Raw genomic sequence first — 25,992 nt, forward strand, 5'->3', positions numbered from 1 at the left:
CTAAAAATCCAGTGTAAGTATTCTATAAGGTCCTTCTTTATTTAGCAATGTGAGCTTCCTAAAAATCCAGTGTAAGTATTCTATAAGGTCCTTCTTTATTTAGCAATGTGAGCTTCCTAAAAATCCAGTGTAAATATCCCATAAGGTCCTTTTATTTCACTCCTCAATGTTGACCCTGCTTGCCCCCTCAAAAAAAGAAAGAATAGCGGTCTGGGAGATGGTGCAGTGGATAAAGCATTGGATTCTCAACCATGAGGTCCCGAGCTCAATCCCTGGCAGCACATATACCGGAGTGATGTCTGGTTCTTACTCTTTCTCCGTCTATCTTTCTCATAAATGAATTCTTTAAAAAAATGCACTTGCCCATATAAAGGCTTGAATGTTGGCCCTCAGAACAGCTGCATTTGTAATGGCTCCATTACTGGAAACAACCAAATATACATTGAGGGTTGATGGATAAATATTAGAATAATTACTTTAAGAGAAAGAAAAGCAGGCCAGTATATTTTTAAAGTAAGTGGATCAGAATAGAAAATTTCAATAAATTTATAGTGACAGAAATCATCAGCTCAGAAGTTAGCTGGAAATTGGAGGGTGGTGGTGGATACAGTCTTGATTTTATGGCTACACTATGTATCTAAGCTTTGAAAATAGGAACAGTTTGTGCAAGATACCATGATAAAGCTAGAAGTAATGAGATTTCTTAACATGAATGTGGTAAATAAGCATTATAAGGGAATAGAAGTTGGTTTTGTCCCATTTTAGGTGATATTATGGTCATGCATTTTGAACTAAAACTTTGTGTTTTTCTGAATGGTTTAAGCATAGGTGACTTTTAAATGGTGTCATCTGGATCTTGATAATGTGAAGGAACAGCACGAGTCGCCACACACACACACTTTAATTTATGACCAGTGAGCATCCATCAGCAGTAAAACATAGGTGGCGACACCCCAGATGCGCACACACATTACCATGCAAAAGGACTGGGGCTCTAGCCCGCACTCCCACCTGTGCAGGGGAGAGCTTCACAAGTGATCTTACCTAAATAAGAAAGGTATTCTTTACTTCAAATGTGGTGGCAATGACACGTTTTTTGAACTGGTGGCTATCACCAGGTTTTGTTTTTGTTTTCAGACAGAGAAGAAAGTGCCCATAGCACCAAAACTTCCCAGTGTGGTGAAGGTTAGGCTCACACCTGGGTTATGGGTGTGACAGAGCAGGCACCTTCTCTGATGAGCTATCTCATTGGTCTGGCAAAGATGAATTTTATTAAATACCATAAAATATCACTTCAATACAGTTCCAACCCTCCCCACCCCAGAACTGAAGTCAGAGATACAGACTGCTCTGATAAAGGTGACAAAGAATTTACCTCAGAAATAAAATTAACAGAAGGGGTAAAAGAGCCAAACAGAAATTTTAAAGCTAAATAAATAAATGAGAATAATAATTCACTAAAATGAATGGGGGAGAGAAATAGCAAGCTTGACATTCTAAAGTCCTGGGTTCAATCCACTGGTCCCTACCCTGTGGCAGGGAGAAGGTTCACAGATAGTGAAGATGTGCTGCAGGTATCTCTCTCCAAGCAATAAATATTTTAAAAATAAGAAAATATAGAAATGATTCAAGTGAAAGCTTAAAGAGAACTAAGATTTAAAAAAAAAAAAAAGAAAGAAACTCAGAGCTGAGAGGTGGTGCACCTGGTTAAGTGCACGTAGTACCGTGTGCGAGGGTCTGCAGCTGTCTTTGTCTCCTCTCCCCACCCCTCTCTGTCCTAGCAAAAAAACAAAACAAAACAAAACCCCTTCTAGAAAAGCCAACATAAAGATAATGGTTGCCCTCACAACGAGACGACAGGAAGCGAGTACATTTCAGAAAAGCATAGTTGCAAACACTATACCTGTTTAATAGAAATGTTGAAGGGTTGGGTTGTGTCATACCTGGTTGAATGTACACATTACAATGTTCAAGGACCTGGGTGGAAGCCTCACCAGTGGTGAAGCAATTCTTCAGGTGTCTTACTCCTTCCCTGTCAAATAAACAAAAGTGAAATGTTGAACGGTTTTCAAGGTTTGGGGTGGTGGTACACCTGGTTAAGGATCCAGGCTTGAGTCCCCGCTCTCCACCTGCAGAGGAAGCTTCACAAGCCATGAAGCAAGTACTGCAGGTGTCTCTGTCCAATCAAAGAGGAAAAAAAATAGTTCAAGATAAAATGAAAAGACAAAAAACCCCACTAAACTCTGATTAAGGTGATAAATATTCAGAATTAGAATACTGTAACTTTTTTGTGAATCTGTTAAATGCTTGATTATACATGGAGGCTAAAGAACATTGGGTGGGGGTAGACAGCATATTGGTTATGCAAACAGATTCCATGCCTGAGGCTACAAGGTCCCAGGTTCAATCCCCCTGCACCACCATAAGCCAGAGCTGAGCAGTACTCTTGGTAAAAAAAAATAAAACTTTAAAATAACTATTGGTATGGTAACTTGATAGGTAGCAATTGTGACAAAAATGTAGTGATCACTAGAAGGATATAAAATTTTTGATGGGTGAAAATAACTTGAGATGTTTTATAACTCTAATGATAATACAAAGAAAAATCTAGAGCAAGTCTAAAAACTTTGGAAGAGGGTGTGGGATATACACCATGTGTGGAAGTGAAAAATGTACCCCTGAAATATTACAATTTTGTAAAACACTTAAATAATTAAAAGGGGGAAAATGAGTATTTTTTGAAAAAATGAACAAAATTGACAGCCTTTAGATAAAAAGACTTGAGTAAAGTTAGAAATGAAAAGTGAAGTGTACTTTTTTAAAAAAAGAAATGAAACAGACATGACTTGTATTACAGGAATACTTAATATCATTAAAGAATACTATGAAAAATTATACTAACAGTTTATATGACTTAGAATAAATGGATACATTTCCAGAAACAACCTATTAAGGCTTAAGAAACAGAAACTCTGAACAGACCAATAGCAACAGAGGCTGAATGGAGGAGGCAGAGGGGCAGGGAGAAGAGGAAGAAAAAGAAAACAAAAATGAACGCAGAAAACTCCAGGGCCAGATGGCTTCATGGGAAATTTCTCCCAAACATTTAAAGAAGTTGTAACGCCGATTTGATTCATTGAATGCTTCCAAATATCAAGGAGCACTTTCAAGTTCATTTTTGTAAAGCCAACATTACTTTGATATCAAAAGTAGGAAAAAATACCACAATAAAAGAAACAGTAGGTAAAATTCCTGCTAATTAGACATGAAAAAACATTAGCAAACTGAATTCAATAACATAACACTAAGATTACACACTGTGACTATGTGGTATTTATTTATCCTGGGGACTTCGGGTAGTTCATCAGCACATAAGGGCCAATCTAGAAGATAGCTCATCTGAAAGGTTCCTGGTTTGCTATGTAGGAGACCCAAGTTCAAGCCTAGCCCCCACATAGTAGGGTCTATATCTTAACTTCCTTTCAGATACCAAATTGCACATGCTACTATGATTCCATCCTGAACTCTCTGGGTGGACAACCTCACCTCCCCAGCACTAGGACCAGTGAAAAGATCCAGGTTCAAGCCCCTCTGTGCCCTCACAAGTGGTGAAGCAGGTGTCTGTCTTCCTCTCCTGTTCAACAACAATTTAAAAAAGGGGGAGTTGGGCAGTAGCGCAGCGGGTTAAGCACAGGTGGCGTCAAGCGCAAGGACCAACATAAGAATCCTAGGTCGAGCACCCGGCTCCCCACCTGCAGGGAAGTCGCTTCACAGGTGGTGAAGCAGATCTGCAGGTGTCTGTTTTTCTCTCCCCCCTCTGTCTTCCCCTTCTCTTTCCAATTTTCTCTGTCCTATCCAACAACGATGACATCAAGAGCAACAATAATAGCCACAACAATAAAACAAGAAAGGCAACAAAAGGGAAAATAAATTAAAAAAAAAAAAAAAGATGGCCTCCAGGAGCACTGAGCCCCATCAATACCCCTGGAGGCAAAAAGTAAACAAAATTTTTCATGCCTGAGGCTTCAAAGTCCTGACTTCAATCCCCTATACTACCATAAGCCAGATTTCAACAGTGCTCTGAGAGAAAAAAATAAAAAAGACATGAAGCCATCATACCATCAGACTATAAAAAATATGTACAACTAAGAACAACTAATCACCAGTTCTCCCAGGTGAATTTAATGGCCCTGGATAAATTGTCTATATTAGTTTTACACAAAGTTCTGTTTCTAGGTCACATAATGTTGAGCCAACCTAAAACTTAGGTGAGCTAGTTCTATATTTAGCTTTAATGTACCTAGAGTCATATGACTGCATTCATACGTTTTCTGGAATTTCTAAGTTTTTATATCAATGGCTAACAACTGAAAGCATTTGGTACTTAGACTGACAAACTAAAGATGATCATTTAAATACCCTTTTCTTCTGTCTATTTGCAGGCCAATATGGTCATGATTTGTCCACACTTCTGGCTTGGCTTTTTCATGATCCCCACTGCATGCCTGATTCAGAATGTAATGTGGAAATTGTAAGTTGAAAAATGAAGCAGTGAACTAACAAAAAAGCTGCCATAGTTAGTTACTGCTTCCTGATTTATGTTGCCTTTCACATGAAATTAAGTGTCACTCTATCACTGTAAAGCTAGGGGTTTTACAAGTGCAAATACCCTGCTTTTTGCCACTGGGTATGGTATATTTTCCCCAAATTATTTGCTGGAAAAGAGAAAAATTTAGTATTACTATTGTCTGTTTCATATTTTTATCTGAAAAGAGGTCCATTTTTTCATTCCTTAAAACATAACTCATAACTTTTACCCACTCTATAGGAGTCAAAACCTATTGTCACCTGAGCACAGATTAAAATAATGGAATAAGAAACAGGAGTGAAATAACTGGAAAGGCATTCTTCACCTTTTTCAAAATATTTGGAGTAAACATCAAATATGTTTCTTCCAAGAAATTTAACTATTAGAGGAAGATACTGTAAATCTAAGAGAAAATAAAAACTTTATAATAAGGATTTTAAAGGTAAAGGATACATGGAATTAGTGTACAAAAATTAAAAATTATTTATGTGTCGGGCTGCGCCGCAGAGAAGAGAGAAAGGAGATCCAGAGTGAACAGGGAACACAAAGCTTTATTCTCACGGGCACCTCAGAGTTGGGTGAGAGCGAAGTGGCTCAGGCCACGAGGAGGTAGCAAAAATGGCCGCCTCCCAGACCACCCTCCCTTGCATCTAATCACCAATGTGAAAAGCGGGCAAGAGAGATGAGGGGTGGAAGAAGGGATTTATAGGGCAACAACCAGGACTGACATGTCGGGACAGGATTGGTTGAAAAAGGCACTGCGAGAATATCCTGGGAAGTGTCAAAGCCTGAGGGGACAGCTTGGGAGATGTGACTGCATCTGCATAATTTCCCAGCATCTCCCCCTTTTCCTTTATATCTAATGGACACAGTATGGGAAATATAGAGTGGAGCAGTCTTAAATGTTTTTAAGGAATGCCATGCTCAGGTGGGAAGATGTGGGATGTTTCTGTGGGGGAGGGAAGACTTACATGGCTGCCAACCTTGTGAAATTCATGTGTCCCCCCTGTGCTCAACCCCTCTGTAGGGAGAGACTTACCTGGAGGGACTCATCTCATAGTTAAGCTCTACAAGGCTCCACCATCTCCTCACAATTGTTTTTTTACATCTTTTTCTACCTTTTTATCTAGTCATCGCATTAAGATTGTTCAATGTCTGTAAAAGACTCTATCTGTGACAGAGGAATAGTAGTGTAGGGGTGAGCAGAAACCTTTTGGGCATAAACCTGAATGCTATAACAAAACAGGAAGGGACAAGCAGGGGAGCAGTAAGAGCCAGTGTGGTGCCAAGGGGAGGCTTGGTGCGCAAAGGGGCATTTCTTGTCTCTGGGGGCGTTCTCTGCCTCTGGGGCAGGGCTTAGTAATGAGGTGGGGGGTTCTGCCTCTGGGGGCATCTCCTGCCCCTGGGGGGGTAAGGCTTTGTAATGAGGGGGCATTTCTTGCCTCAAAGGGCAGGACCTGAAGGCAGGAGGGCATGGCCTGCCAAGCAGAAGGGCTATTTGGCATTGTATAGCTCTCAAGGCAACAGGCTGCAAAGTTCATGAACTACTGTGGGTCAGTCTTTGAAAAACCAGCAGCATGAAGGGAAGGAAGCTGCTGTAAATTATGTAAAGTGTCCAAAGGTCTACCAGCAAGTCCAATAGAAGTCTCAGTCCAATGCAGATGACCAGGAAAAATGCTAGGGGATGAAACGCTGCATGTCTATCTCCATGGGGAAGGTTAGCCACCGGAATTTTGCTTTACTGTAGAGAGTGGGCTGGAACCACCAGAATGTGACAGGCAAAGCAGAAGCAGGAAGGGCAGACAGGCAGTAAGAAAGTTTTGTCTTTAGAATCTGTGAATCAGGTTCTTCAGATCACGTCAGGTGACATCTTTTTAGGGGGTGTGCCACTGTAGTCGTGCCGTCTAGTGGGCGATGTCAGAGTGTGCAGGGGTCCAGATGGTTTTTCCCGGGATTCCTGTGAAAGAAACACAAACACAAACACAAACAATCTGCTTCCCATGGTTAGCAAGGCATCTGATTTGAATTTTTTATAGAAAAAGAGGTTTGGTGCCTTAGCCAACTGAATATTGGGGGATGTATCTTTCTTTATTTCTTTCTTTACTTAATTGGGCCTAGGTGTTTGGCAGGCCTTCTCAACAACTATTTGTCTTTGGGGGTAGTAAGGGATGTCTGTGGCATGGGTGATGTTATAAAGGGAAACATCTTTAAATTGTTGGCTGACAAAGGCAGGCATATAGTGGCAAGACGAGTTACACCAGTTAAGTGTAGAAGAATATGTGAATGTTGTTAATTTACATAGGTTGTGTATGGAGGAACTTCTTATAGTTAAATACCTTACCATATGAGCAGATGTTTCTTTATGTGAAGGCTTTGACATAGTTGTAGTCAATTACTTGTGGAAAAAAACCTTTTAACAATAGTTTACTATAATTGATGATTCAATGATTATAATTGGTTTAAGTATCTTTATAATTTTGTTAAGAAGGTCATCTAATGTGACCTCCAGTAGCAGTCTCTACAGCAGGATCTTTAGACCAATTTTAGTTAAAATGTATATTGATTTTTTTAACCATTTTTACTTTGGACTATAAACAGACTCAGGTTACTTAGAGAGTTAACACATGTTAGTGACAATGGTTTTAATATTTACAGTATCAGATTGATGCCAGATCTGTTGTGGATTAATTTCTACAAGATAGCTTACAGGGCACTTTTGGGGCCCCTCCAAAAATGTCCTGTATAGAGAATTTGTATTTTAGTTTTGGGAATGTATTGTCATGTTAAACATTTAGACTTTTACCTTAAATAGTTACTTTTAGCAAATTAATTTTACCTTGCCTGGTAATAATGTAGCTTCAGGGTTACGCTTTTAACCATTAAATTAGTGTTTATCAAACTTGAAACATACCCATAAACATTTAATTATAACACACAGGAGGAGAAAAACTTTTGTTATGAAAACATATCATTTTAAAACCAAATTTAGATCTGTCTTTACTCACACAGTTTAAGACTAAGCACTTTACATATATGCCAATACTTATATATAAAAACTCAAAAGAGAGAAAAAAAATTTTGGAATGTTTCTGGACGTCTCCAGAAACCTTGGCTGTGTCCAGCATTTTATATAAAGTCAATTAAGTTTTAGGGTATTCTGAGCAAAATGGGTCATACAAAAATTTTTGGTCATTTAACACAATTACTCACAAAACACAACTGGCCAGTCATAGCATAAGATATTCAGAAAAGGGGTAGGAGAGAGGGCTCTGTGAGCCAGATTTTTCAGATTCAGCCATGTCGTATTATGGGCCCTGGGGTGCATCATGCATCTAGTCCTCTTGCAGTATTTCTTGTTCCTCAGGGATAGCAGCACCATTATGCGGGTATTGTCGGACATGGCGGGCAGGAACCCAGACAGGTTTGGAATAATTCTGTGGAAAAATGCATGTGAAACCCCTCCCCATGGTCAATAGGGGGTCAGGCCCTTTCCAAATTTTATCGAGTGGGTATTGGATATTGGTACTGGATATTGGGGGGGGGGGGTACATTCCTCCTTTATCTTTATTTAATTGAGCCTTAAGGGTTTGATGGGTCCTCTTGACAATGCCTTGTCCCTGTGGATTATAGGGAATGCCTATGGTATGAGTAATGTTCCAGAAGGAACAAAAATCTTTAAATTGTTTGCTGGTAAATGTATTCCAATTGTCAGTTTTCAGTTGAAGAGGTAAGCCCATTACAACAAAACAGGAGAGCATATGGCTTATAAGCTTTTTCAAGCTTTCTCCCGTCTGAGCTGTCACCCACATAAATTTAGAAAAGGTACCATCCTTAACTGCCTGCCTGAGCTCCCTAAGTTCTTTGGAGGTGTATGGATGCCATACCTGAGGGTTTTGTCTATTGGGGGCCACATTTACCAGGAAGGTGTGGACTTGCTTTGATAACGAGGTAGCAGCGGGGGGAGGAGTCACGGAAGTGGAAGCTGCTGGAGGAGCAGCAGTGGCAGCCAGAGAAACTGAACGTGTGTCTGCCAAAACAGAACTCTTGGGCCAGAATGCAGAGGGCTTAGGGTGGGTAAGTGCCAAGACAGTATCCCTTAACTCTTATTTCTCAGCCTCAAGGTCTCTTAACTTTTTGGCAGGGTGTCTTATATATATCCCGAAAGCTGCAAACATAGCCAAGAGGATCCACGGTGCCGCCCCAAGTAAAACATCTCTGAGATAGAAAGCCTGTCCCATGAGAAAAGAGTAGAGGGTTTGGGAAGCCTCTTCGTAAAATGGAAGGAATCCCATGGTGGAGAGGAACACAGGGCCACAGAGAGTCAAGTGGCTATATACTTACCTGAGTCTGGGTGGGTCGAGCCCCACGCTGGGTGCCAGGTGTCGAGCTGTGCTGCAGAGAAGGGAGAGGGAGATCCGGAGCGAAGAGGGAACACAAAGCTTTATTCGCACGGACACCTCAGAGTTGGGTGAGAGCGCAGTGGTTCGGGCCATGAGGAGATAGCAAAAATGGCCGCCTCCCAGATCACCCTCCCTTGCGTCTAATCACCAATGTGAAAAGCAGGCAAGAGAGACAAGGGGCGGAAGAAGAAGGGCTTTATAGGGCAACAACCAGGAGTGACATGTCAGGACAGGATTGGTTGAAAAAGGCACTGTGAGAGTATCGTGGGAAGTGGCAAAGCCTGAGGGGACAGCTTGGCAGATGTGACTGCATCTGCACAATTCCCCAGCATTTATGTATAAAGTTAATTGTTGCCTGCATCCTATAAAATAAGAAAGCCCTAAAAAATCATAAATCTCAAATTAGTAAGAGAAAGCCAATATTCAAGAATATTTTTTATTTTTCTAAATAAAATTATTTATTGACCCTTGAAGACTTGAACTCTTTATCTTGGTAATGGTTAATCAAGCAACTAAAGGTAGCAGTAGGATATGGAGAGAGAGTACTGATTTATACTTTCTGTCTTTAATCTTTATTTATCCATATTATCCTCAAAGTAGACACATGATTCCAGGGCAGAGAAGAGCTGCTACTCAGGGTCTGTCTAAGTGGTCTTGTCCAGTTGTTGTCCCTTCTGGAGTAGTGTTGGGCATGCCTGCAAGCATGGAAGTGTATCAAAGAGGAGAACCCCCAAAATAGGAACCTTGGAGTTGCCTGTAGGAGAAAAGCAACTGTCTGCTCTTCATTTGTCCTGAAAGAAGAGAGAAATCTTTGTTTCCTAGTGCAGACAGATTATCCAGAGACAAGATAAAAACAAGGGTCTTTGAATTACTAGTTCTGGTACTATCTTGGGTCTCACCTTTTCTTTAAATGTAGATATTTCTGCCCTAAATAAAAACGTTTTCTCTGTCCCACAACTTTAACTTGCCTTCCACCTGCTATGTTGCCATTTGGAAAGGAAATCTTTCAGGGGCCGGGTAGTGGTGCTCCAGGACCCGGGTTCAAGCCCTGGCTGGGAATGTTTTATGAGCAGTGAAGTAGGTCTGCAGGTGTCTCTCTCTCACACTCCCCCTCCACTCTCAATGGCCACCAGAAGCGGTGGATTCATAGTACTGGTACCAAGCCTGGCAACAACCCTGGTGGCAGAAGGAAAACAAAAACAAAGGAGAAGAAAGCCTTCTAATGTAGTTAAGAGTCATGAACTCAGCTTTGTATTAACAACTTGTGATTTTTGTCTACTGGAAACAATCACAATGAAAAAAACTTAGGCAGACTGCTTACTTAGTGTAGTGTGTTGGTATGCTTCTAATTCTGCTTCTAAAAACCCCTTCTGTTTCATTTGGTTAATCCCCCCTGCTTAACACTGTATTCTATTTACAGAACCGCTGTTAACTAAGCACTGGCATGCCTGCAGGGCACTGGTTTGATCCCACTTAAAGCTGCGGTCTATTTACATAAACCACTATAACTAAGCACCACCCTCTCTCCAGGGCATTGGTGGTTCAGTGGTAGAATTCTCGCCTGCTCCACCCCATCTCCTTGTCACACCCTGATTTTCACCAATCTCTTTTTGCACCACCCTCTCTACGTCACATCCTGTTTCCTCATACTTGGCTAGTATATATATAAGGACAGGATTGTGATTAGAGTTTTAGTTTAGTTAGTTTAGCCTAGCTTAGATTGTGCTGCGTTCTGCTTGAATAAAGACTGAAATGCGTACCACCCAGCCATGAGTCCCTGGTCATCTGTCTCCCGCTCGCGAAGCTAGTCTGACAGTAGTGGCTCTGCATAAAGCCCTTCATGCCCCAGGCAACAACAGAGCTTCAGGTTCAAACTTCAGTCTCACCAGTAAGCCAGAGGTACACCCCTTTGGTAGAAACAACAAAACTTAAGACCATTTTCCATTAGTGATGCATTTTCAGTCTGAATATTAAAGAATTACTGCCTAAGTGCATTTACTTTAAATCAGAATATTCCTAGGAGCAGGATTAGGCCTATTATATAGGAGATAGGGATTTGTACTGAGCCAAGATGTAGAAAAGATCCCCACTTTCTCTCTCAAAGTTTTTACTGCACTAAGATTGGTTTATAATACTATAGAGGTTTCTGGTATACAGCATTAAATATCATCTGTCTATACTACATTAGGTTTGTCAAAAGTCTAGTTTTCATCCTTCACCATACAATGACCTCATTACTGGATTCACCCCAATTTATCCCTTCTTTTTCTTTTTTATATATTTTATTTATTTTCCATTTTGTTACCCTTGTTGTTTTATTGTTGTAGTTATTATTATTGTTGTTATTGATATCATCGTTAGATAGGACACAGAGAAATGGAGAGAGGAGGGGAAGACAGAGAGGGGGAGAGAAAGATAGACACCTGCAGATCTGCTTCACCGCCTGTGAAGTGACTCCCCTGCAGGTGGGGAGCCGGGGGCTTGAACTGGATCCTGATGCTGGCCTTGCACTTTGCACCAGGTGTGCTTAACCCACACGTCACCACCCAACTCCCAATTTATCCCTTCTGTCAACCACTATCTTATTCTTAAAGTTTCAAACAGTGAAACTATGATAGAAAGAGCTTTGTGGAGGGGCTGGGTGGTGGCGCACCTAGTTGAGCACACATGTTACAGTGCTCAAGGGCCCGGGTTTGAGCCCCCAGTCCCCACCTGCAAGGGGAAAGCTTTGCAAGTGGTGAAGCAGGGCTGCAGGTGTCTCTCTCTATCTCTCTCCCTTCCTTCTACCCCCTTCCCTCTCAATTTCTGGTTGTCTGTATCCAATTAATAAAGATTAAAAAATTTAAAAAAGAAAGAAAAAGAAAAAGCTTTGTGGAACCATGTCTATTTTCTGTCCTTCCACTGGCTGTCTGGCCTTGAGTAGAATGATACTTGCAGAGTCAGGGGCCTCTGTGGCCCGGATACATACCTGGGTAGGGCTGCAGGCATAGCCACAAGTCAGCAGCGTCAGTATTTCAGGACAGGCAGGCACCTAACTCTGCCCCGCACTGCTGTGACAGTGCTTCTCAGGAGGCCAGGCACACCAAATGGCCTTCCACCGTGCTGCCCAGAGTCTTGAGAATGCCCAACTGTCATGCAAGAAGGGAGAAACTTGATGCCAACAGTGTAGAAAGCTCACATGTCATATTTTTATTTTCCCCACATCTACAGGATTCAAAATACCTACAAAAAGTCTTTTCTAGAGGAAATTCGCGAGATGGAAAGCAGGAGAACACGAGATCTTAGTGCTCCTCAAGTGTTAACAAAGAGGTGAGCATGTTTTCTTTAATGCTTTTTTTTTAATGAGAAGTCCACTACCTCTCCCATCCCCCTTCTTTCTCTCCCAGGCGTTCCCAGAGTCTCTGATTTGCCATAGATATCTGGGAGTTCTCAACAATGCAGCTCCATCCTTCCATGTTCTCAGACCCAAAACCTCGAAGTTGTTTGCACTTGCACTTTCTTGCTCTCTTATACTGTTGGTATGCTTCTGAATTCTGCTTATAAGACCTTCTGTTTTGATCATCACATTAGGTTTGCTTGTATTGCTTAATGCTGTGGTCTATTTACATAATCATTGATTTCATTGGTTTAATCCCTACTGGTTCGAGCGCTTTTTCCTTCTCCCCACTCCTTATCCCACGTACATCCTCTTCCAACCTGACACCTCAAGAGATATATAAGGACAGGATTGTGATTAGAGATAGATCGAACTGCATAAAGATTGAAGTGCACTTAACCTAGTGCTCTACCGCCCAGCCCCCCCCATTTTTTTTTTTTGCCTCCAGGGTTATTGCTGGGGCTCAGTGCCTGCACTATGAACCCACTGCTCCTGGAGGCCATTTTTTCCCTTTTGTTGCTCTTGTTTATTGTTGTTGTCATTATTATTGTTATTACTGTCATTGGATAGGACAGAGAGAAATCGAGAAAGGAGGGGAAGGGAGAGGGGAGAGAAAGACACCTGCAGACCTGCTTTACCACTTGTGAAGTGACCCCCTATAGGTGAGGAGCCAGGGGCTCAATCTGGGATCCTTACACCGGTCCTTGCACTCTGTGCCATGTGTGCTTAACCTGCTGCGCTACCACCCAGCCCCCCCCCCCAATTTTTTTAACTTCTATTAAGAAAAGGATTTTATTGATTTTATTGAGATAAATTGCTAGTCCTTAGTAGTTCACTAAGACAAAAAGAAAAAACCCTAAGTAAAAAAAAAAAAAATCAGAAATGAAAGAGGTGAAGTTACAATAAACACAATGAAGCTCTCCCACTGGGCTGTTCACCTCCCAGCCCCACAATATGTATATAAAACCCTCAAGATGCCACCAAAACACCTAAACCTCTAATAGAGCCCTCTCTTAAGCCATTCCAGGAATTTGTCATCTCTATAGGTAGGGGACTACCCCACTCTCCAAAGGAAGGCTAGACCACCCTACCCTACCCTGCCTTACCACTCAAGGAAGTCTTGAAGTGAGGGCAGCCTAGAGTGATCCTAGATGTGACCATGAACTCCGAGCTCAGACCAATAGGGACTCGGAGGTTACACAGGCTCCTGTACTAAATCTGAATATAATTGGGCCCTGGGTCAGGTTGAAGGGATAAATAGTTAATTTTACTCATGGATTTTCTTCAAGTTTGGGAACTACTTTCTGCCATAAACCAACATTCTAGCCCAATTCTCAATTCTGACACCATCTTCCCAGACAATGTATTTGTCCACCTCCATGTTAGCTATCAAACTCAACCAAAAACTAGGTGTGGGCCCCTAGGAACCTAAAATAGACTTCCTTGTTTCTTTCCACCCTAAGATCCATATTCTCATTTGTTCCACTCCTTCTTTTTGGTTTATATCTTACCACCTTTCAACCACCAAGTTGCAGATGATATCATGACACCATCCTGACTTCCCTGGGCAGACGACCTCACCAGTGTTGCCCTGGGGCCTCACCTCTCCAGAGCCTTATCCGATTAGGCAAAGACAGAAACAAGCTGGGATTATGGATTGATCTGCCATGCCCATGTCTAGTGGAGAAGCAATTACAGAAACCACACCTCCCACCTTCTGCACCCCATAAAGAATTTTGGTCCATACTCCCAGAGGGGTAAATGTTAGGGGAAGATGACGAGAGGGCTCTGAACTAACTCCATCAGGACCTGGAGACCAAAGAGGAAAAAAGGAAGGACATTCAGTAGTAGTAATAGGTGTAAGTATGACTTAGAAAGGAAGAGAAGGCAGGGAACTAATATATATAAATATAGGCATATATATATATAATAGAAATAATAGTCAACCCAGATTTGCAACCTTGGGAGAACTACTATAGCTTCCAGTGAAGGGAATGATACAGAATTATACTCCTGTTATCTTACAATTTTATAAATATTAATCCACTAATAAAATTTTTTAAAAGAACATCTTCTAACAGAAAAAAAAAAAAAGATGCGACCAAAGCCAGCTGTTTAGTGGTTCAGAAGGAAGAGCACAGAACTTGAATGTGTGAGGTCCCAGGGCTGAGTCCTGGCACTGCATTTTCTGGAGCAGTGCTGTGCTCTTTGCCATAAAATAAACATTTCAGACACGATAATCATTTAGTAAAGTGGCATGACATGAAATCAGTATACATCAAGTTATTGCATATCCACATAAGCACAATGAGTCAGAGGAAAGGAAAATCAGAGGAACAACCCCATTTGAAATTACACCTCAAGGCTACAGTAAAGTTAGCAATGGAGGTGCTACACTGAAACTAAGACACTGTAAAATAATACATACAGAAATGGAAAGACCATCTCTATTCATATAGATTGAAAGAATAAGCATCGTTAAAATGGCCATCCTATCTAAAGCAATTTTTAATTCAATAAAGTCCCTATCAAAATCCCAGTGGAAGTCTTCAAGGACATAGCACCAACAATTTGTGTGGAATCACAAGAAGCCAAAGCAATTCTGAAGGGGAGAAAAGTGAAAGTAACATGCACCCTGACTTCAAGCTATAATACAAAAATAATAAAATATTAAGGTGCTGGAACAAGAGTAACAAACAATAAAAAACAGGCCCAGAAATAAATCCACATATGTAATGACATCTACTTTGACACAGGAACCAAAGCCAAACAACAGGAGAAAAGAAAATCTCTTCAACAAAGAGACTTCTTTCTAAAGATTTTGGGAAAACTGCAATACACAAAAAATGAAACTTGATCACTCCATACTAAAAAATTAACTAAAAATGAGTCTAAGGCTTGGATATTAGATACACAGAAGAAAAGAGGTGAGATACTCCAGAACTTCAACTTCAGGGATGTAACTGGAGATGCAACCCCATTGGCTAAGGAAATTAAACAAGTGAATATGATGACACAAAGTTAAAAAAAGCTTTTACACACAAAAGACTGACAAAAAATAAAACAGCAACTTAGAAGACTCAAGCTATTTGTACATCATACTGACAGTAAAGGATTGCAGTCCAAAATGCATAAAGAAATACTACTCAACATCAAAAACCAAGTAAGTTAATCAAAATTGCCTGGTACTGGAACAAAAATTGACTCACAGATCAGAGGAATAGAATAGAGGACCCAGGAATAACCCTCAACACCTATGGATTTGTGACCAGGGGACCCAAAACATTAAATTGTAGAAGAGTCTCTTCAACAAATGATTTTGGAAAAATGGGAAAGTTGGGTTGGAGCATGTGGAATGAAACAGGACCACCACATATCACCACTCACAAAAGCTAGCAGGAATGTTGGCAGAAATTGGTTCAACTTCTCTGGAAAAATGGTATGGAACTTAATTAAAAATTGTAAATGGAAGGACCAGGAGATAACTCACCAAGTAGGACACATGCCTAACCACACAAGTCCTAGGATCTAGCCCCACATCACACAGGAGCAGTACAGCTCCATGAGAGGGGCTGGGGGCTTCGGCCAGGTGAAATGAGTCAACAAGTATGAACTTCCAGTTATGAGACTGACAAACCATGGAGATTTAAATGCATCATGGTGTGACTATAGCTAATAATGTAGCACATATGTGAAGAAAAAAGATATAGGATAATGTGTGGCCACTGGATTTCAATCTTAGTTTAAAAATGTATCAATTAATGTGTTGTACACCTGAAACTAATGCAATATTATGGTCAGCTATGCTTCAGTAAAAATGCAATGAATGTTATCTACTTTTCTACCTGATATTTCATTAAAGTTATAATAAAGGGGAAATTTTAAGCCATGAAATATACATCTGGGTTCCTCAGAAGCAGACTCTTGAGTATTTGAATATAAGCAATTCCTGAGAGGAAGTTTGGATAAGCACTTGTAGGAGAAAGGGAAAAATGAGTCACAGAGAAGAGATAGCCAGTAAAGAGTCCATTATCAAACAAGACATTATTGGCACATGGAGCTCCACTGGTTAAGAGACTCCCAGCTAGTCCTCAGGGACCTACTTGCTTACAAGCATTGAGGAGTCATGACCAGCCCTCCGAGAGTCTGTATCCTGGTGATGGACAAGAACTCTGGTCACAGGAAACTAGCACAGCAGTTCCGGCTCTGGCCTCACCTCTCGCAGTTTTGGTCTAGTTCTCAGAGTTAGCAGATGTGCTCTGTAATGTGTACTTCATTGTGTACCTAAATAAAATAAAATTTAGTTCCTGTGTGTTTTTATTTGAAGTTTATATTTTTATTTATCAGAGACAGAACTTGAGGGGGGTGGAGAGAGGGAGAGATACTGCAGCATTGCTCTGAAAGCTTCCCCCTGTAGGTGAGGACTGGGAGCTTGAACCCTGGTCCTTGCACTCTTTGCTGATGCCAGACCCTCATTTCCTTTATTATTTTTTTTACAGTATAACATATAAACACTATTGAATAAACATCTAAAATATAAAGAGTTACAAAGGATGCAAAGGTGACATTAAACCAGAGATGGTTGGCAAGCCCACCTCCAGCACCGTACATCGTACCTGGAAAGCTAGTAAGGAATGGCTCCTCATTTATTGGCCAATCATTCACTGAGAGGGTTTCAGGAACAGAAGGAACCCAGTCACTAAGTGAGGACCACCAGTCTAGAGCACATGCCTCTGAGTCATCCTAACTGAAGGGCAGGACAGGCAGGACATGTTTTTAAAAAACGGAGATATCCCCACCTGCATACGGTTCACTTCACAGGTGGTGAAGCAGGTCTGCAGATGTCTATCTTTCTCTCCCCCTCTCTGTCTTCCCCTCCTATCTCCATTTCTCTGTCATATCCAACAACAGCAACATTAATAATAACAATAATAACCACAACAATGATAAAGCAACAAGGACAACAAAAGGGAAAATAAATAAACATTAAAAAATGGATATATGTCCTGAAATTTTTTCGATATTTAATTTTTTACTTTTACATCCTTCAGAAAGTTTTAACTTTTATTAGCAACTTAATGTTGATCCACAAAATAATGAGATAACTGGTATTATTCTGCACAGTTCCCACTACCAGAGTTCTGTATCCTCATTTCCTCCACTGGAAACAATAGCAGTTGTCCCAAGGTTGCAGATATGGGTTGACTATAATTTCTGTCACTATATGTCTATGTTTATATATATTAGCCCTGCCCTCTCTTTCTTTTAAGTCATACCTATACCTGTTACTACTACTGAATGTTCTTCATTTTTTCCTCTTCTCTCTCTGGATCCTGATGGAATTGGAGTTCAGAGCTCTGTGGGACTATGGACCAAAATTCTCTATGGGGAGTAGAAAGTGGAAGTTCTGGCTTCTGTAATTGCTTTTCCACTAGTCTGTCCAGAAATTTCCTGAGTAGATAAAACCAGTTAGTGATATAAACAAAGTTTAGTACAACTCATTTTACAGAACTGCCTTGGATCTAGGTTATTTCTTATTTATGCCTCTGGTGATTATAGACAAAACTTGCCAAAGTTGATATGAAGTAAGAAAATTTTAATATTATAGTCAGTCATTGTAAAGAAGAGACAAGACCTTCTGAATTGCTTTGTGACAAGACCTGGTTTGCAAACTAAACTGTCTTTTTGGTGTCTACACAATAAACTTTTACTTTTCACCAAAACATATTGAGACAAATTAAACTAAGATATTTCCAGACTGAATAAAGATATACATGAAGATGCATGAAAGATAAAAATCAATAAACAGGTACACAAAATGAAGCTCAATATCACTAATCAGTGAAATGCATATCGAAATCACAGCAAGCCAGCTCACACTATTATCAAAAAGTTGAAAGTTAATTATTGGCATCGCCCACAAGGTGGTTCAGTGGATAAGGCTTTTGACTTGCAAGCATGAAGTTTGATTCCTGACACTGTGTCTAACAGAGTGATGCTCTGGTGCTCCATCCATCTTCCCCACCCTCTCATTAGTACATAAATTACTATTTTTAAAAGTATTGACAAGGATATGGCAGAATGGAAATCCATGTGTACTGTGGGAAAGAATGTAAATTGGTACAGTCGCTATGAAAAAAAAAATTGAGGTTCCTCAAAAACTTAAAAATAGTACTACCCTGTGGTCCCAATTCAGGAATCCCAATTCAGGGTATACAGAAGAAAGAAAGAAAATATAGATCTCAAAGATATGTGTGCACGCCCACACTCACTGCAACATTATTCATAGGAACCGAAACATGGAAACAACCTGAGTGTTTATCAACAAATGAATGAACAAAGAAAAAGTGGTGTGTGTATACCCACAGTAAAGTATTTGGCCATATCAAGGAGTCCAAAGATAACCAGGAGAGCAGCAATAAGAAAAAGTTACCCAGTGAAGAGAGAGAAACTGAAATATCTCTGTAGGATTCTATACTAGACAACTAGGTTGACATGCCTGGAATATAAAGAAACATCATATTTGTAATGGTTTTCACTTGAAATATTTTTAATTTTTGTAAACACAGATTTTGATGTTTGAACTTGTTTTGAGGAATAAAAATCCCTTTATCTTTGTTTAAAAAAATAACTGAACATGATTGCTAATTGTACTTATGCAGTATCAACAGTTACACCATACAGTAAGTGTAGGGAAACCCCACTGAATAAATGTGAAACAGCTTTTCAGACATTGGTTGCAGTATATTTTCAATTAGTGTGTGTATGTTAATGTGTAGTTGATAGACGGTTACATTTTAAAAATTACTTGTATACATCTTCCCTCTTTTCCCAGATACTGTGGGCTTTGCAGTTTGTAAAAGCATGGATGAATTTGAAGCACATTATGCTAAATCATGCTTTCACTCATATGTAGAATCTTAAAAAGCAAAGAAAAACTCATAGTAACAACTGAGAATGCTAGTGACCACCAGCTAGGACAAAGGGGGAGGTACACACTTCATTAATGATGAGAAAACATGTCCACAAAGGATTTGCATAAGTGCAATTCTGAAACCATTTCCAGCAGCTGCAATATAGAAATGACCTGATGGCCGTCATCATGAGATGAGGATCTGACTAGGAGCTGTTACTGAGACCACAATTTAGAAAATCTGGGTAAACATGAAACCTGAGTGAATCTCAAAGATAACCTACTCGGAGAAAGAAGACAAATACCATGCTGCTGCTATTATTCCATTATATGAATTTTTAAATGGCTAAAACTAACAACTAGTGATAAAAATCAGTATATTTATTACCCATGGAGATTCTGGATGAAGAGTTCAAAGAAGGAGCTTTCAGCTAGGAAGGAAGCATCCTACCCTTTGATTTGAGAGATGGAGAGGTAAGTAAATATTTTAATAAGACATTAGTCTTGTATCACATGCAAAGTGAACCTTAATAAATAAAAGCAAAACATTTACACAGTATAAATGTACCGAAAGAAAGCTCACATAACAAATAAACTCCCAAGTAGACACAGTATTTTCCTGAAATTAACAAGACCACAAAAAAAATAAATAAATAAAAAGTACAAATAGTTCACAGAAAAGAAATGGATCTTAAACATGAAAATATTTTCAAGTTCACTTATCTTAATAGATGAAAATTGTATGTGTCCAGGAAAGCTGTTGTTCCTTTGTCAAAGTTAAAACTCTGGTGAGAATGTGAGACAGTTAGCTTATGGGAGTCATTTTGGCAATATTTATCAGAAATATAGAAGCAGACAGCCTTTGACTCAGTAACCGAAATGCCTGCATAAATCCCAGTGTCAGGGGAGACCACAGTGTGGTCTTCTCGGGACAGCCTCTCTGTGTAGTCTGTCTACATGTTGAAGTGAAAAAGTTCTCTGTAAACTGAGCTAGTAATCTTCTAAAGAACTATTAGGAGGGGAAAAAACTGAATACATGACTCTGTACAATATGCAGCCATGAAGGTTAAAAAAAAGATGGAGGTAATGAAAGTGTGTGATTATTTACACTTACAGTTTTCATTTCTCCCTGGCATCACAATTTACCCCATAAGCTCCTTTGAGACATACTCTAGTGAACTAAAAGCCCGTCTGTTTGCTTTCCTCACAGGATGGAAGGGAGTCTCCCAAATAGCCTAAGCAGTCAGCCCTGTGAAATCGTCTTCCAGGATGATTCTGTTCAGCAAAACACCCCATGTGAGTATTGGCTGGGAAGGGGAGATGGCACCGAGGCCTCACCTGCTCACAGGAAAGATAAGTAACAAAAACAGCCGTCTGAAGACAGTGTTAGATGAAATAAGCCAGACAGGAAAGAATAAGTCCTGTACACATACATATATGACACCTAGAGCAGTCAGGTTCGTGACAGACAGACAGGAGAGCCACAGTGGCCAGACTGTAGGGGTGGGGACATGGGGAATTAGTGTTTAATGGAAAACGTAGCTGCAGTTTGGGAAGATGCAAACAGATCCTGAGACTGAAGGTGGTGATGACTTGCCAACATATTCAGAATGCTAGGGACCAGGCAGTGGTACACCTAGATGAGTGCACATTATAATGTGCAAGGACCTGGGTTCAAGTCCGGAGTACCCATCTACAAGAGGGAAGTTTCACAAGTGTTGAGCAAGGCTGCAGGTCTCCCTCTCTCCCCCCCCCCTTATCTCTCCTTTCCCTCTCGCTTTCTTTGTCCTATCAAAGAAATAAAAATCAAGTGTGGAAAGAGGTCAGGTGGTGGTGCACCAGGTTAAGTGCACATAGTGCGAAGTGCAATGACCGCACAAGGATTCCCTGTCAAGCCCCTGGCTCCCCACCTCTGGGGGGTTGCTTATAGAATGCTATATTGTTGTTGTTGTGACAAATCAAATAAAAAGGGTGATAGTCACAAATAAGCAACTGGTACTTGCTGGGCTAGCATGGGGGTGCCTCCTCCTGGGCACATACTCTCTGGGTTGGAGAGAACTTGACTAGAGCCAGCCTGGGCTGCTACTCACTCAGCGAAGTGAGAGACATGACTCAGGAACCAAATGTGGCAGCAAGGCAATGCAAAAATCTTTATTGATCAGAGAGCCAAGGCTTTTAAAGGGCAGAGCCGGAAGTGGCAAGTCGGAAACAGAAATGGCTGGGAAAGGGGCGGAGAAAGGCAAAAGGGGCTGGAAAGGTAGGAACTTCCTTAGCAACTGTTGCAAGGGTTTTAACTGGTAGGATTAATAATACCCTGCAGGCAGGGAGGGTCTTGAGAGTAGAAAGAAGATAAACCAAAGGAATGGGGATCTTTCAGGCAAAACAATGATTATGTAGGCCATAGTATCAGGAATGCAGGGTGGAGCAGGAGGAGCTGGCTTAATGTTTTAAGGAATGCCAGGCTCCTGGAGGCAGAAAAATGCAGGGTGCTTTGTGAGGCTCCTCACAATTTCCCGACAGGTACTTGTTGGGAAAGAGCTAATCGCTCCCTTTATAAGCAAGACATTGAAAACTGTGGGCAAATACAGAGTAGTAGAAATGGACCCAGCACCTCATAGATATGAAATTCCACTGGGAGTCTATGTCCATACCACCCCAAACATGCCCAATCTCATCTGAAGTGCCACTGAGCCACCTCTTTGACTTCATTTTCCATTTTATTATTTTTTGTTCCTTATTTATTTATTTATTTATTTAGAGAAAGAGGCTCACCATAGTATCATTCCACTATGTATAGAATTCCCCCAGTACTCCCATGTGGTGCCAGTGCTTGAACCCAAGACCTTGCACATAGCAGGGTCTGTCCTCTACCATGTCAAGTCTCACTTGGTCCCATCTTTAAGTGGTTCTAACACAGCCAAGTCTGCACAAGGAGATACTACCAGACTGTCAGCAGCTCTGGCCACAGCCTCACTACCATGGCCAATGTGTTCTAGTCTCCTCAGACTCTCACACTGTATTGTACCAAGATGTTCAAGTACTGCCTCTTACAGAGCCCTTTGTGCTTGACTCTTTCAGATGGGTATTCATTCTCTCAGATAGAAGGAACTAAGATCACTCAGGAAGAGCTCATCCGTTGCTACGACACAAGTAAAAACCAGAGCAAGAAGCACTCAAACATAGACCATTTAGATGTCATCTATGAGTAAGGCTTAGAGCCCTGTATCCTGTGTTCACTCTCCCTGAGGTGACAACTCTGAATAGGCAGCTCTGGGCAGCTCTTTCTGTGTGCCAGGGGCCATGCTCTTAAGTATAATGTGGGAACCTTACTTGCCTTTTCATTATTTGGCTTCAATGTTTTGTTTTACTCTACTTTTAACCTTTTTGATTGTGAGATGATTTATTAGTTCAGTTTTAATTGTAAAATTAAAAGCATATGTTTTACCACAATTTAAATTTCAGTATACATTGTTTTGGGGAAACGGTAGAGGATGTCATTGCTATATCATAAGCCAGTCTGGCTTTCTCAGAAGCTTTAAAGTGTGAACACTCACAGACTTAGTGTTTTGGGGAGCTAAGTAATATGTCTTGTCACTTAAAAAAAAAGAAAGAAAAGATATGTTGATGAATGAGAGTGAGCAAGTGAACAGGAACATCCCAATAGCATATGTGATGCCAAGGATCGAACCCAGGAGCTCATGTTTGCAAGTCCTGTATGACCTCCTTGGCTAGTGACATCTCAGAGATCACATTTCTATTTGGCTTACAGTAGCCCTGTTCTGCTTAAAATCTTCAGCAACTCTGTTGCTGTTGCATTTAGGATTAAATACAAAAAGCCCTCATAATTGTCTAATCATAATAGCCCCTCCTTTAAAAGTTCCCATTTTATGGTCTGAAAAATAGCTCACTTGGATAGTGCACTGCTTTGGCATAGGTGCAACAAAGGTTCAAGACTGTCCCCTACCACTTCTATCAATTCATCCCCACCCCCCTCCAAATTCCACTCCTTAGTTGCTGCCTCTGTTTTTCTCTTTCTGGAAAAATCAGCTTGGAGCAGTGAAGCCCAGGAGATGACATTAAGAAATCCCCATTGAGATTTTCATCTATATTAGTATCAATTTTTCTTATTGCCTCTTCCCACTTGAACCATCCAAGCTTCACCTTCCACCACACTTAGGAGTCTTTTTTTCCTATCCTACCACATTTCCCAAGATAACTCTATTAGTATATGCATCATGCCACTCTTTCTACTTCATAAATACTGTTTCAAGATCCAAAATGGTGTTCACGAACTTACCCCAACTCATCTCTCTTGAACCCCAACACATAGCTATTATTAAACTGATACTAATGAAAGCAGTTTAAAGTGATGTTTCTATACAACTTTTATAATTATTAAAATGAAAATTGAGGGGCTGGGTGGTGGCACACCTGGTAGAGTACATGTTACCACACACAGGCACCAGGGTTCAAGCCAGCACTCCCCACTTCAGGGGGAATGTCTCACAAATGGTGAAACAGTACTGCAGCTATTTCTCTTTCTCTCTCTCTCTACCCTCTCTCTACTTCAACTTCTCTCTCTAAAACAAAACAGGTAGAACCAGTGGAATCCTCATGTAAGCACCAGGCCCTGATAAACCTGGTGGCAATTAGAATTATTTTAAAGATAAAATAAAAAATTGAGAGACCTGAAGATAGCTCACCCAGTAGGGTGTGTATCTCCCCATGCTTGAAGCCCAGGTTCCAGCCCCAGCACCACACAGCAGTGCCATCACACCAGGAAAACTCAAGCGCTGTTTTAGCCCTTCCTCCTCCCTCCCATCTGAAATAAAAAATGAAAAAGTTGCTCTGACTTCAGTAGAATTGTGCATACATGAGACCTACCACCTCAAAAATTACAATGAAAGTTGTTAAGTGTGTGAAAATAATTCAGTAGAAAAGACAGTATATACTATTTCATTTACTATTTTGAATATATCCCGATGTATTCACCCAATACCCTATCTTGGACACTTCAGTTGTCCACACCTCAGCCCTTCACTATTCACAGTAATAATGTTCTGGAAGTGCTTTAAGTATGTCCTTGTACAAACCTTAAATGAAATATCTTTTTTTTTTATTGGATAGACAGAGAAACTGAGAGGGGAGGGAGAGAAATATCTTAATTAGAATTTATTTTAATTTTTTGTCATTTGTTTTTATGAGAGAGAGATAAAGATGAGTATGGGATGTCCCCACTCATCAACAGAAGTTGAGAAAGAAGAACAGAAAGGGAAACTAAAAGCAGGATCTGACTAAATCATTGGTGATTCTAACCCTGAACCGGTGATGGGCCTAGAGGTGGGCAAGTGAACTTAATTCTTGCCAATGAGATGTGAAGAGAGTTTTGCTAAGAATCTCTTGGGAAAGATTCTTTTCCTATTAAGAGATCACAGGAAATTATCTCTTTCTGAATGTGGAAGTGATGCCTGAAACTGTGTAAGAGGAGTGGGCCTATGGGCAGGCACGCAGCAGGTGGTGCACAGGAAGATGGGAAACAACTGATTTCTTCCAGCAGCGTCCCTGAGTGGCTATCTGGGCAACAATCAGGCCTCACATAATAATAATAAAGTGCCTTTTTATGTTTTTCCTTTGGATATAGTATCTCCAACCTATTTTAATTAGTCTTCATTTTACTTGAGAAATATTATAAAACTTGCCAAATAAAAGGAATTACATTATTTAGGCTTGCAAACTCATAGGAAAAATGGTAAAATGCTGTATTTAACATTTCAAAAAGTCATACTGCTTTCAAATAGATTATTTTATCTTTAAATGTTTGAGAAATTTTTATTTCAGAATTATAAATCTTTTCAAATTTACTTAGTGCCCATAAATTATTTTATTAACTAGCAAGCTCATATATTATAAATAACAGTATATTTATATACATACTATACCTTTAATAAAAGCAAAATTGCACACAATTTAAAGTAACCTTGTTATCTGAAATTTTTTATGTCTTTATTTAGTGTTAAATTGCCTCATATTGTGGTCTGGAAGGTGGTGCAGTAGATAAAGCATTGGACTCTCAAGCATGAGGTCTTGAGTTCAGTCCCTGGTGGCACATATACCAGAGTGATGTCTGGTTCTTTCTCTCCTCCTGTCTTTTCATTAATAAATAAATAAACTCTTAAAAGAATAAACTGCCTCATATTTTAATTCACAAGTCAAGGTCTTCTGTGAATTAAAGCATAAATCATTCTAATTTTCCTAGCACAAATTAAGAGTACCAGATTACTATATTTTAAATACTGGAAAAGTTACCATTTTCAAATCTTTAAACATTTTCCCTGATGCAGTTTAAACATTAGCATGTAGAAAACTCAAACACCATAATCCATCCAGACTCCAGCTTAGTTCCGTTGTCAATACCATTGGTTTATTTTTATTTCACTTTGTTAACCAATTTTATATCTCTGAATTACATATGTGAGTAGAAATTATTCCTGTCTTTTTCCTCCTATATTAATTCCCATGAAATTAGTTCCTGCCTCAAGTTCTCCTTCTGTACTTTTTCCTCCCTGGGTAAGGTCTCTGCTCACCAACCCTGCTGCTTTTCTGAGCACTTTGTCCCTTTTCCTCAGAGTAACTGCTTCACGAGTGCTCCACATAAGGCCATGACCTCAAGCTCTCAGCATCCTGAATCAGCCCTATTTATAGTCAGCAATATGGC

General features: G+C 40.2%; 1 protein-coding gene across 3 annotated transcripts in view; it reads left to right on the top strand.

Moving 5' to 3' along the window:
• The window catches only part of LOC103118406 (phospholipid-transporting ATPase IB-like), a 128,368-nt gene extending 105,641 nt beyond the window's left edge, over nt 1–22,727 (top strand). For all 3 annotated transcript variants that reach the window (XM_060191718.1, XM_060191719.1, XM_060191720.1), the window contains 4 exons: nt 4,443–4,531; nt 12,199–12,297; nt 20,488–20,573; nt 22,356–22,727. In XM_060191718.1, coding sequence (XP_060047701.1) covers nt 4,443–4,531; nt 12,199–12,297; nt 20,488–20,573; nt 22,356–22,486 — 405 coding nt within the window. In that variant the 3' untranslated portion in view covers nt 22,487–22,727. The remainder of the gene's footprint in view (nt 1–4,442; nt 4,532–12,198; nt 12,298–20,487; nt 20,574–22,355) is intronic.
• Nucleotides 22,728–25,992: the final 3,265 nt, after the last annotated feature.

This window comes from Erinaceus europaeus, chromosome 5, assembly GCF_950295315.1.
Source record: "Erinaceus europaeus chromosome 5, mEriEur2.1, whole genome shotgun sequence".
NCBI lineage: Eukaryota > Metazoa > Chordata > Mammalia > Eulipotyphla > Erinaceidae > Erinaceus > Erinaceus europaeus.